Raw genomic sequence first — 14290 nt, 5'->3', positions numbered from 1 at the left:
CAAAAAGAGTTTCCTCTAGTCCCGACCCTGCATCGATACTTTGCAGAATCCCAAAGAACGCATCGTATTTCACAGTAGTGGATTTGAAAAATGCATTCTTCTCCATTCCCCTGGCAGAAGAGAGCAGATACTTGACAGCATTCACACTAGAGGGGAAGAGATATGAGCATTGCAGGTTGCCACAGGGTTACTGTGAGAGCCCCAGCATATTCAATCACATCCTCCACAAAGACTTGGGAAACCTGACCGTTGAAAGCACAATCATTCAGTACGTAGATGACCTGCTCATTTGCGCACAGAATGAGGATGAGTGCAGGAAGGACTCAGTTACACTCCTAACACTGTTAGTCCACAAGGGGTACAAAGTGGACAGAGGGAAACTACAATACTGCCAACCAGAAGTATTATACCTAGGTCAGCTGATATCAAAGGATGGCAAAAAGATAATACCTGACAGAGTAGAAGCGATCACAGCAGTAAAAGAGACAAAACCGGTAAAAGAAATGCAGAAGTTTTTAGGAATGTGCAACTATTGCAGAGCATGGATACTAGACTGCGCAGAATACACAAGACCTTTACTACAAGCACTCAAATAGGCCCAGCGGGAGAATAAAGAAATAAAATGGTCAAAAAAGTTGAGTGACTCGTTTGAGTCACTCAAACAACTAATTTCAAGCGCTCCAGTGCTCGCCAACCCAGACAATGAGCGCAAATTCTACCTGTTTTCTCACTGCAAGGGAACACTAATGACAGCTGTTCTGACACAAAAGACATCCATGGGACACAAGCCATTGGCTTACTACAGTGGCACACTATACGCAGTTATGCAAGGACACTTTGCGTGCAAACAGTCTCTCGCTACCGGCGCGTTCGCCATTGAGAAAAGTGCCACCATTGTAATGGGATGCTCCGTTATATTATATGTGGAACACTCGCTTTTCGCGATACTGGAAAGATCAAAAAGCACAGTAACAACACAGCGAGCAACAGCATACGAGATATTATCATCCAGCGCCAACATTCACATAGTGAGGTGTAGAACAGTAAATCCAGCGACATTTATCACAGAACCATGTACAGTAGAAGATATGCAAAAACACGATTGTGCAACATACACAGGAGAAGAGGGTGAGGGCCCGGTGGTAAGTGAAAATGCCCTAACAGAAGGAGAAGTGTACTTTGTAGATGGATCAGTATCAATTGACATGGATACAGGTGAAAAACATGTAGGAATGGCGGCAGTGAGACTAGAGGAAGGTGAGTACGAAGTGCTAGTACAATATCGCCTACCATCACACTTTTCCGCACAAGCCGCAAGAGCTTGTTGCACTAAGTGAAGCCTTACGTGCAGCCAAGGGATGCACAGTCCCAATATACACAGATTCAGCATACATGACTACAACGGTACACGGTGGTCTGGCCCGGTGGGGGCGGAGAGGGTTTCGCAGGGCGGATGGAACCCCAGTACAGCATGCCGAGTTGCTACAGGCATTAATTGAGGCACTTGAAGAACCTACAATGGTGGCAATCGTCAAGTGCCAAGCACATACGTCCAATACAGATATTGTATCTTTGGGAAACGCGGCAGCAGACGCTGCCGCCAAGGGGGCGTCATATTTCCAAAAGGAAATTGCAGGTGAGTACATGTTGCAGCAAGAAGCGAGTGAGGAATTACCAGAAGGGTACAATGCCTTGCCCATATCACAAATACTAGAGTTACAGGAAGAAGCAAGTAATGAAGAAAAGGCATTGTGGGAAAACAGGGGTTGCAGCCAGTCGGCAACAGATTTGCTATGGCGCCAAAATGACACAGGTAAAGTGGTGATGCCCATTAAATTAATGGAGATAGCGTTCCAGCAATTGCACTTTCCAGCACACAATGCCAAACAACACATAGCAGCAGAGATACAGGAAGATTGGTTTGTGCCAGGGCTCCAGGAACACATATCAAGGTTAGCAATGGAGTGCACAACGTGTCAAATATACAATTCTGGAATGACATTACGGACACTCAGAGGGACAATTCCAAAGCCAACAGGGCCCTTCCGGGAACTACATATTGATTACGCAGACATGGGGGAAAGGTGTAATGGGGCACGCTACATGATAGTAGTTGTATGCCCATTCTCGAGGTGGGTTGAGGCTGTTCCATGTGCACGTCCAGATGCTAAGTGCGCAGCAAAGTTCCTAGTGAGGGAAGTATTCCTGCGCTGGGGAATTTGCGACGTGATTCGCTCAGACAATGGCACTCATTTTGTGAATGAACTGTTCAAGGAAGTTACTGCATTATTGGGGATCAAACACAAGCTTTGCTCGATTTATCACCCTCAAAGCAATGGCGTTGTAGAGAAGACCAACGGCCTATTAAAAGGAAGATTGTCCAAAGTATGCTTCTCACTCAAAAAGAACTGGGTGTATTGCTTAGCCCTAGCACTAATCGAGTTGAGAAACCTGCCAAGTAAGGACCACCACTTGTCCCCGCACGAGATTGTGACGGGGAGAAGAATGCACACAGCACATTCCCTGCTGCGTAGACACTCAGATGCACATAGAAGCGCCACAGTATTAGGAGAGGAGTTTACTGATTATCTGAAAAAATTGACTAGAGCAGCGCGTGCAATCTCAAGACAATTGTCACCGCCATTTACAAGAGAAGAGGGAAACCACAATGTGTCATTTGTGGAACAGAGCCCCCAAGGACAACTAATGCCAGGGGATTTTATTTATGTTAGAAGCTTTGTGCGCAGAGGGAGTGCCCCAAGATTCCATGGCCCATACAAGGTCGTTTTTTTGTACTCCCACAGCAGTCAAAGTCAAAGGGATGAGGTACTGGATACATTTAACAGACGTACGAAGGGCATACAGTAATGTTCAGGAGGAAGTGGATGAGGAGGCGCAGACAACAGCAAACGATAACAAATAAAACATGAAATGAAAAAGGTGCAGCTAAAAATAAGTGTATCAGGTATATTAATATGTTAACAAAGAAATTGATTTACAGGTACGAGAAAGAAATAAATGAATAACATTAAGAGATGAAATGAAAAATGGAAAAGTGATTAAAAATGAATGAGAATATGCATATTTCTCTCTCGTTCTCTGTCCATCTATCCCCTCTCTCTCCCTCTATCACACATTATAATTGTATGGTGGCTACTGTACAAAATGAAAATGTTTACATGTATATACTTAATGCACTTTTATGTTACAAATAGGAACAACCATGGCAACAAACGGGCAGCCCACAACGGAGAGCAATAGAATAACAAGATATAGAAATGCTATAGTAGAAAGTTGTAGATGTTCGTATGAATGTGGATTGTCTGTGTGTATCGTATTATTTTTTGTGATACTGTTTGGCATAAGCACATATTGGTTTATAGCATTCATCTCTGTCGAGATGAATGAGGGGGGAGGGAGGAACAGAAGTAATATCGCAAATGAAAATGTAACAACTGAAAACGCAAAAGAAGGTGATTTTTTGGTATGGAACGGATACCAGCTTGTGTGGGGGTATAACACGAAACGGCCCAAAACAACCAACCATTCCAAGAAAAGCAGTGCTGAAATAAATGCTAGCATAAGTCCCCTGCCAAACGTCTCTAACTAGAATGCCCTCAGTCTAAATGACCGCAACCCTTCTGTCATATCGTGGCTTTATAATACCCCCACTACCCCGCCCACACAAGTAACCACCCCTACAGCAGCCAGTACCTTACTTCATAGAACAACTGAAGAGAACAAAAGGATGGCAGAAACGTTTGCATCTCTGTATGATGAATGGACAGAGGGGGATGTGGGGAAAAGGGGGGTATAGAGCACACATCGCCCATGAAGCTGCGAGATAGCTTAGAAATAATAGGAGGAAAAGCGAGGTGGGAAGTAGGAAGTATGACGAATATTATGGTCTGTGTTTAGATCAGATGGAAGACCCAAGACACCCTCACCAGACTAATAAATGGTATGCAGACATGAGCGCGACTGCTAAACAAACAACAAATGAAAGCTGCTATGTCAGCTCTCTTATCCCCCATGCTTCAGGAACACCCAAGGTGTTGCTACCAAAAGAACTGCCTCTGATAAATGCCCACTGTCTCCTTCATCTTACGCTGTGCAGAATTAAGAACACCTTTCAGGCACACAAAATAACTTTTAGCATGCTGCAGAACGAGAAAACATGCTACCTGAAAATGGAAGGCGTAATATGCCTGAAAGAACCATTTTTTGTAATAAAGGGGACATTATTCACAGACAACAGATGGAAAGACGAAGAAGTAACATGTAAAGCGGAGGCGCTGCGGGGAGTGTCACCTGAAAAGCTGCAGTGGATCGAAAGAACATGTACACCCATCTGGAAAGAGCACCTCACAAAGTTAACATGGGTGACTGCCATTGAAAAACCGTTCAAACTGCAGAAAGAAATAACATGAACTATGCTTCCAGGGGGAAGGAAAGACAGCAATGGGGATAAACAAAGATTGCAACAGGACTCTCACCATCCCAGGCATGGACACCTACTGGGTGTGTGGCCGCCAGGCACACTTGCATCTCCCGCAATCATGGAGCGGCAGTTGCTCACTGGCCACACTACATTCAGCACTAATGGTGATACCAGAGAGCCACATCAGCGGGGGCAGGAAGGGGCAAGAAGCCCCCCCATGAAAATAAGGCCCAACCAACAGAAGAACCGCAGATGTATGTTTTGTCCTCTGGCAACAAGGAGGAAATGCTGTCCCGAAACAGACGATCATCTAACTACATATCCAAGGCATCTTCAGAGCTATTGGCACAGATCCCAGACAGATTTCGATTGTTTAGCCCTGCCGAGACCTTTTTCTCATCACTCATTGCAAGCATCCAGGCACAGGCAAATGCTAAGTGGCTCCAAATAACACGCTGGGAGCTGATCCAGTTGGCAAACGATACAGAGGAAGGTTTCAACGTGATCAAGGTAGAATTGAGAGCCCTGCGGCTAATGACAATGCAAAATAGGTATGTCCTGGACCTATTAAAAGCAATGGACGGAGGTGTTTGCCGAAAAATTGGAAGTGCATGCTGCACTTTCGTACTTTCTGAAGACGCTGATAATGGTACATTGTCCAACGTGATCGCAGCAGTGCACAACCTAGGAGAAAGGATGAAAACGGAAGGCGGGACAGAAGCAAGCACGTTGGTTCGATAACCTCTCCTCCTGGGTCCCATCATGGCTGGGATTGACTGTTAAACTACTAATGACCACAGTAGTGTTTTTACTTCTCATTTTTTGTGTGTGCCAGATGGGCCTTCGATGCTGTGCAGGCGCAGTACTAAATGGTACATTGATGATGGTGACAATGGGCAATGCTCGAGGCACAACAGTGCAAGCTATGCAGGAAGCTCAAGTGCAAACAGGTGAAGAGCCGGGGCCTAAATACCAGATAGTGCCGGTATACCGCAATGGGGATATAGTAGATAGATTATGGCACACAACAATTAGAGAGCCCCGGGAACTGGAATGGTATGAGGAGGTGTGGGTAGACTTGGAGGGAACTAGGGATTGTATATATCTAACTTGTACCCCAGATGAATATGCTAGAAGGGGGAAAGCCTGAGGGGGGTGGGCAGGGCTTGGATGCCAATAAAGGGCACCCCGGCGTGGGATGAGGCTGTGGCTGATGAAAAAGAATGTGAGCGGTTGGGGGAGTTACGGTATTCGTTACTTAAGTAACGAAAGGGGGGAAATGTATGGGAGGACAGGTCAAAGAGACCCCCCCGCCCCCTGCAGTCCCCTCCTTGTGATGTCCATGACTCATCAGGGACCCCCTGCCACCAGGGCTCAGGTGGTGGGTGGACCACTGGCCGACACATCGACTAAACATACTGTATCAGGATAGACCCAGGAAACCATTTTCAAAACCAGAACGCCATCTTAAAACATGACTCCTTGTGCGCTGCAGCACGGCCCCCACCTTTAGAGAGTCCTCGTCTACCCTGTTGCCCCCGCTCCCTGGCAGATCCGCTGAAAGCCCGTTCCCACGACCAGTCGGACATGAGCTAGTGTTAGAGCAAACACTGTATCTTTCATCTTCCGCAGCACATCATTATCCTCAGCGTGACCCGGGCAGCGGGGCTGGCTTGGAAAATAGCTGTAAACCGTCCTCGATGAAACAAAAGCCCTAATCCCACTCCAGGAAACTGCTCATACATACATACATATATACATGTATTGCATTACAATGATATCCCTCGTGCACGACCTCCGTGTCAAATATCTACAAACCCTGTACGAACCGAAGAATGTGTCATTGTGCGACCTCATGGTCACAACACCCAAACCCCCTCATTATACACAATACACTCAAGGTCCCTGGCCTCCTACTATGTACCTCTCTAGGGGTAATGTAAAGTGAATGATACTAAGTAAGTATGTCATGACTACCCTGATGCTGCTAGAGTGCAAAGGAACACAAGTGCGACAGCATTGTGAGCTCATGTAAATAAGATACATAGAATGCCATCAAGTGCAAATGTACAGGTTTAATGAGTATTACTGCTGTCAACCGTATTGGTCTGTAGCTCCTGCGTGCTCCACCAACCCTAATGCTACCTCACGTATCGTGTTTACAGTGTGATGCTAAAACTGCTAACATTGCAAATACTTACCCTATAGTGACTAATGGAGTTGTAGATATAGTTAACAAATTCTGAAATTAATATGTACTGCTGTAAATGCTAAAGATGTGTGACTCCTTAGCCATTTTATATTATGCGAATCCCTTCGTTTTACAGTTTGCAGCTTGCTAGAAGACTATCATTGTGGGCATGTCCAAGGCCACCTCTCCTCACTTCCCATTGAAGCCTGCCAGAGAAAGCAAAGGCCCGAGCGACACCGCCTCACCTCCCCCAATTCGGCTGGAGCTGTTTCAGGCATTCATGATTCCCCCGCAACTCACATGGCCGCGAACAGCCACCTGAATTATTTACAACCCAGCAGCAAAATCCGGGCATAACCAGAGGCCAGAGGTGCCCCCTCATAGGTCCCACGATCCATCAGTTCACCCCAGATTAATGACGCTTGTAAAAGAAGACACCTAATATTGCACCAACATTGTGTAAAAGCATCCGTCATGACTTCTAACGAGACCCAAAGCTCGGACAGCTCACCCCGTGCCCTGAGACCTGACTCCATGGCCTATAAAGTCAACAGGATAACGCCAACCCTGTATTGATGTATCGCCAAAGTATCCCACCTAATGCGCATTCCTCCTGTGTTATATTAACCTGTAGAATAACCTATTGTAGGATTTACATGACAACTGACATTGCAGCATTAAATGAATGGGGTGTGCCTGGCCCTTAGGGCAGAAAGCCAAGAAAGACGTCCATCAATGACACTGACCACGCCTGACCGGACAGCGCCTCCCGGATGAGCCCAGCTGACCTGCCCACCCCACGTTGGCACCCGGCGGTGTCCACCAACCACAGAGAGACGCATCACAGCTGCACATATAGTTAGTCGACACCACCCAATCCCCATGTACATGTGCCCCCTATAGCATGTAGGTTCTTATGACACTTTTTGTAAATAAAAACGTCTGTCTTTGCTATTGTCAGACAGAGCGCTCTCGGAGTTTGCAGAGTTCTTTGCATGCCCTATTCTGATTGATAAACTCCCATTTAAGCTCACCCGCACTTTGCCCTGGCCTTATTCCCATCCAGGGAGAGTCCATTATTGTCTCTCATTGCGGGGAGGGTCGAGCTATTTGGTGGCGTGGAGCATTTCACCTGCGGGGGATACTGTGAATGATCATGATGTGTGATATTTTTGATGGCATAGAGCATTTCACCTGCGGGGGATATTGTGAATGATCATGATGTGTCATATTGGATGGCGTGGAGCATTTCACCTGCGGGGGATATTGTGAATGATCATGATGTGTCATATATTTGATGGCACAGAGCATCTCACCTGCGGGGGATATCGTGAATGATCATGATGTGTCATTTATTTGATAGCATGGAGCATTTCACCTGCGGGGGATATCGTGAATGATCATGATGTGTCATATTGGATGGTGTGGAGCATTTCACCTGCGGGGGATATTGTGAATGATCATGATGTGTCATATTTGATGGCGCAGAGCATCTCACCTGCGTGGATATTGTGAATGATCATGATATGTCATATTTGCTGGCATGGAGCATTTCACCTGCGGGGGATAGAGTGAATGATCATGATGTGTCATATATTTGATGGCGTGGAGCATTTCACCTGCGGGGGATATTGTGAATGATCATGATATGTGATATTTTTGATGGCATAGAGCATTTCACCTGTGGGGGATATCGTGAATGATCATGATGTGTTATATTGGATGGCGTGGAGCATTTCACCTGCGGGGGATATTGTGAATGATCATGATGTGTCATTTATTTGATAGCATGGAGCATTTCACCTGCGGGGGATATCGTGAATGATCATGATGTGTTATATTGGATGGCGTGGAGCATTTCACCTGCGGGGGATATCGTGAATGATCATGATGTGTCATTTATTTGATAGCATGGAGCATTTCACCTGCGGGGGATATCGTGAATGATCATGATGTGTCATTTATTTGCTGGCATGGAGCATTTCACCTGAGGGGGGTATTGTGAATGATCATGATGTGTCATATTTGCTTGCGCGGAGCATTTCGCCTATTGTCACACCTCGGGGAACCTGGCGGCTTTGGACTAGATGGAACCTGCGCCCTCCATTGCTGGTTCCATCACGTACGGCGAAGCGCAGAGTACGGGTCTAGCCTTTTGTGTAACGTGTTCCGACGCCGGTAGTTAATCCCTCCCACTTCCGATGCCGGGTGCGTTGCAACGACCAGTATCCCTGTTCGCCTGTGCTGCCCGTACTCTTCGTGAATCTTTCCTTTAGCCTTTTGGCTATTTATCCATTCCCGGATTCCTATTTCTTTTCCTTTTCGTTTCCGCTGCCTGCCCTCGCTGCAGCTTGCCTTCGTTCCTCCTCCCTTGGCTGTACCGTTCCCTGCTTGACTTCCTACCTTCCCTCCCGCCTTGTCTTTGTTTCTTTCTACTCTTGTGCCTTTCCTCTTCCTACTCTGCCTCGCATTGCTGCCCTTGTCTACTAGTGTATCGACCTCTGCCCGTCCTGTGGATTTGCTCTGCCTTATCCTTGGTCTAGTTTATTGCTCGTCTGGTACGCAACCCTGCCTGTCCTGGTACTGCCTGCTTCTCCTTGGTGCCCGAGTCCCAGCTTACCCTGGTACTTACTCTTCTATATTGAGCATGTATTGTCCTCTTCCTGGACTCTGTTACCACCAGCCACTCCTCCATTGCTGCTGCCCCTGGAGTTTACCGAATTCTACAGAAGAAGACCACGCTTCAGCAGAGAAGAACTATTCTGGGTTTTTTTTGTGCCACAGGCTTTTTCCCCACTGTCCGGCGGCCGCGGAGGATAGCCACAGCTCACCCATAGGGTGTCACTGTGGCGTCCTTCCACGGTCGCCCCTATCTTCACAAAAAAAAGAGAAGACTCGAACCAAAGACAACCCGAAGCTGACACAACGCCAGAAACTCAGAGGTGAGGTGGAAGGGGAGGCAAGGGGAACAGACTCTTCTCAGGAGGAAGAGGACATAACGGATCTTTCTGACACCTCTGGGGGATATTGTGAATGATCATGATGTGTCATATTTGATGGTGTGGAGCATTTCACCGGCAGGGGATATTGTGAATGATCATGATTTGTCATTTATTTGATGGCGTGGAGCATTTCACCGGCAGGGGATATTGTGAATGATCATGATGTGTGATATATTTGATGGCGTGGAGCATTTCACCGGCAGGGGATATTGTGAATGATCATGATGTGTCATATTTGATGGCGTGGAGCATTTCAACTGAGGGGGGTATTGTGAATGATCATGATGTGTCATATTTGATGGCATGGAGCATTTCACCTGCGGGGGATATCGTGAATGATCATCATGTGTGATATATTTGATGGCGTGGAGCATTTCACCTGCGGGGGATATCGTGAATGATCATGATGTGTCATATATTTGATGGCGTGGAGCATTTCACCTGCGGGGGATATTGTGAATGATCATGATGTGTCATTTATTTCCTGGCGTGGAGCATGTCACCTGCGGGGGATATTGTGAATGATCATGATGTGTCATTTATTTCCTGGCGTGGAGCATGTCACCTGCGGGGGATATTGTGAATGATCATGATGTGTCATATATTTGATGGCGTGGAGCATTTCACCTGCGGGGGATATTGTGAATGATCATGATTTGTCATTTATTTGACGACGTGGGGCCTTTCACCTGCGGTGGATATCGTGAATGATCATGATGTGTGATATATTTGATGGCGTGGAGCATTTCACATGCGGGGGATATCGTGAATGATCATGATGTGTGATATATTTGATGGCGTGGAGCATTTCACATGCGGGGGATATCGTGAATGATCATCATGTGTGATATATTTGATGGCGTGGAGCATTTCACATGCGGGGGATATCGTGAATGATCATCATGTGTGATATATTTGATGGCGTGGAGCATTTCACATGCAGGGGATATCGTGAATGATCATGATGTGTTATATATTTGATGGCGTACATCATTTCTTCAGCGGCGCATATTGTGAATTATGATGTTTGACACATTCATACATTTCGGATTGTGTTCATTATTAATTCAATGAGTTGTGGTATTCTTTCCATTGCCATTGCTTGAGAATAACACTAACCCATGACCTCTAGGCCCCTTAGTTGCAGATTAGGCTTCCTGCTGTGACTTTGCATTTTGCCCGGTTGACCTTTGAATGTCCCCATTTATTAGGGCTGATAACAGTCGAGGGCAATGCAGCATTTGCCCAGAGTGCAGCCAAGGAGTGCTCCCAGCAAGCAGCCCAGGGGCACGCCCAGAGCATGGGCGTGGACATACTAGGAGCATGGGATTGCAGAGAACGTAAGCATGCAGAGTGCACAGGTGCAGCAAGCATGGGTGCATATGCTCAGAGAGTAAGGGCAAAGATGCTCAGAGAGCATGACTTAGTGCGAGCCCCAACGCAGGTGTGCAGAACATGGTTGGGAGGTTGTAGAGCACGGCCAAGGTTATGCAAAGTGAGATTTAGTATATTGATTGTGTGCAATGAGTGGTTCATGTTTGCAGTTGAGAATGTGTAGAAGGGTTGTGTATAGCACATTACTTTGTGTGCTCAGTGCGGGGGGAGGGTGTGCAGGATTAGCATTAGTTCGGGTGCTCAGTGCAGGGGGAGGGTGTGCAGGATTAGCTTGGGGACTGTAGAGAGTGGCTTAGAGTGTAGAGCTTTATGCAGAGTAAATATGTCGGCTTATATTATAATTACTGGAGTGGCCCATCTGTATTGGATACATTATAGAAAGAATAAAAGCAAGGTGTGCAGAATAGTGTGACTGGTGCACTCAGAATGTGTAAGAGTGCACAGTGCGTGACTTTGGTGTGACAAGCATGATTGCGGGCCTACAGATCATGGACCAATGTGTGTAGTTTAGGTGATTGATGCCGTGTGCCGTGTGTTAGAATATTGCATGCTCTTGCATTACCCTGTAGCCCCAATGGGGATCTAAATTATGGGTGGCCGGCGTTATTTGGTCGTGAATGATGACGGTTTACATGCGGTGTGCTCCCCTTGACGGGGCCAGTTACAAGATGCCGCCTGTGTGTATACCCGTGAATGCTGCCTAGCTTAGACAGGGTGTGCACAGAGGGGTTGATATTGTGTTAGGACCCAAACAGCCCAGGTATTCCCTTGCTCACCTCCTCTAAGACAATCATTTGCTTCTCTTCCTTCTGATTTCAGCGGATTGTTCGGATGTATATATTCCTCGCTCTCCGTCCTGAGCAAGACAGCAGGCTTGGGTGTTGTGCTACCTATTATGGGAAGGCAGAAATACATGATGTACATTCACACTTGACACTGTTCACCTTCAGTGTTCTCTCCTATTTCCCACTGTTTCCCACCTACTCAGCCCCACACTACTACTACTACTACTAAACCAGCAGAGGTACAAATCGTAAAGTGAAACCAGCACAGCCTGATAGGTGTGCCACCTTCGCCATTTGAGTTAGTTCATGCAGAGGACAGGCTACACGCAGTACAGAAGCAAAATAAACAACATTAGTACTGGGATATGTGACGAATACAGAGACTTCTGGCCCCTCTCGCTAGTGTGGAGCACCCACACTTGGACTAGGGAGTGTGAGAAACCTGAGGGTATTCTCCCCAGCAAACCTCAAGAATCCCTTCAGGTGGCCAAGAAAGGGCTGACCCTCTCTTATCCCAACCCCGGTGGCAGACAAGCAGGGAAGGATTACCTGGGCAGGGGAGCCCGGTGTTGTGCTCAGGAGAAGGCCCAAAGGGAGACGCTGTATGTTACCTAAGAAGACAAGGAGGGCGAGATCCCCGAGACCTTTATGGGCTGCACCACATCTGGCCCCCTTTCTCCCATTGAATCTCTCTTACCCAAATCCACCGACCCCTCTGTATTTAACCAGTCCCCTAGAATCTCAAACCCTGTCACATTCAGAAACCATCTCTCCCATAACCTGTGTTCCTGTGTCTTACCCTCATACTCCCGGTAATTATTTTCCACGCCCCTCTAGTCACTATTCCGGCACTCCCTGTCTGCTCAAACAAAACACTACCAATCCCACAATTCCCCCTGTTCATTTCAAACTAATATTTCTGGTCATTCCCGTTTGCCTCATAAACCCTTCTACTCATTTCAAAACCCCTCCAAAACCCACCCTTCCAAGATCACCAAAATCCCCTCTAATACGAGGGTTGTAATCCCATATAAGCAGCGTTACCCCATCCTACCAGGTAGGACATTCAAAAGCACTACCCCCCCCCTTTTCCGACGCAAACACTTTGTCACGACACATCAGAGAAAGGACTAACACCAGAGCTGTTAACCTGACACGTCCCAATACAAGGGTCAGGCAAAGTCAGTCAATTAATCAGAATCACACACACCTGACGGCCCTTTCCCTTCCCCATAGGGATAAAAGGTGGAGCAAGAGAGCACAGTACGAGCAAGACAGACCGGACAACGAGAAAGCTATCCAGGTTCGGCAGTTCAAGAGGAGGAGAAAGGCGGCGAATATCGAGAGGCTGACAAGGAGAGACAAAACCTTGCCCTTTTCGACACAGACCAGCGAAACCTCCACAGAGGGAATCATAAGACCGAGGGCAATAGCCCAAGTGTGCTGCAACAGATGTCAACGGTACACAGAGCGTGTCGACGCTGATAAGCGGGAGAGAGGGAAACTCCTGCTACCGTGTTACCGGCCTTGACCCCAGTTACGAGGAATGCCAAGCGGTTCATCACAGCAGGTGAGTCGAGGGGAGAGCCGATAAGAGCCGGGCTGTGGTGAATGAAAGATGCAAAATGGCAAGTTGAACTAAGTTCAAATAACTTTAGAAGTGTTAAGGGGAGACCAGCTGTAGAGAGAACCGGCACCACATGGGTGCTTTCTTGAGAGACTCTGGTCGATCTCCTTCTGAGTGAAACAATAGAAACCAGAAGGCCGTAGGAGAGCCCCCAAGTAAGGTCAAAGTGGTCATACAGGAGGTCAAGCAAAATCCATGTACAGTCGAAGGCCTTTGACCTAAGAACTATAGAGAAAGTAAGGGAAGTGAATCCTGCAAACATTTGTGAAGGTGAAGTTGGCAAGAGTGAACCCGACCCAAGGATGCTGACGAGAAGGGGACAAGTCTAAAGTCCCAAGAAATAGTGTGCTGACAAACAAGAACCCGGCCGAGGGATGTCCACTATGAACTGTTAAAAAAAAGACATTGGGCCTCATTTCAAGCATGCTGGTCTGGAAACAACGGTGCTGTAAGCCTTCTAGCACCACTGTTTCCGGACCAGCACACTACGGGTCTGCCTGGCGGAGTCGTTGTGCCCGGAAGGTCTGACACTGCCGGGTACAGCGAACACAGTACGCAGACCTTCACGGGAGCACCGGCACAATTAATGGTGCTGGTGCTTCTGTGTTCCCTAGTCCCATAGAGTCCTATCGGAATCTATGGGAACGGGGAATTACAAATTACCGGCACCCGACTTTCCAGACCACCAGGGTTGTAATACCTATCATTAGGTAGAAGACCCCCATTGACACTTGAGAAGGGTCTGAACCCGAACGAGGGATATTCAGATGTGAAGCTATCAGCCAAAGTTCGTTGTAAAAAGACCAACAGCCGAAAGAGATCCGAGCCTGAACGAGGGAGATCCAGGAG

At 47.2% G+C, this 14290-nt stretch overlaps 1 protein-coding gene across 4 annotated transcripts in view; it reads right to left on the bottom strand.

The window, feature by feature from the left end:
• The window catches only part of LOC138564919 (zinc finger protein 713-like), a 122683-nt gene that overhangs the window by 64740 nt on the left and 43653 nt on the right, over positions 1 to 14290 (bottom strand). For 2 of the 4 annotated variants that reach the window (XM_069642941.1, XM_069642942.1), the window contains exon 4: positions 11806 to 11919. The exons of the other annotated variants lie outside the window; for them this stretch is intronic. In XM_069642941.1, the coding sequence (XP_069499042.1) occupies positions 11806 to 11919 (114 nt within the window). The remainder of the gene's footprint in view (positions 1 to 11805; positions 11920 to 14290) is intronic. 4 annotated transcript variants of the gene reach the window in all.

This window comes from Ambystoma mexicanum, chromosome 1p (assembly GCF_040938575.1).
Source record: "Ambystoma mexicanum isolate Mex_15411 chromosome 1p, UKY_AmexF1_1, whole genome shotgun sequence".
In the NCBI taxonomy this organism is placed as follows: Eukaryota; Metazoa; Chordata; class Amphibia; order Caudata; family Ambystomatidae; genus Ambystoma; species Ambystoma mexicanum.
Note: the sequence above shows the minus strand (reverse complement) of the source record. Positions and strands in the feature narration are given on the sequence as shown.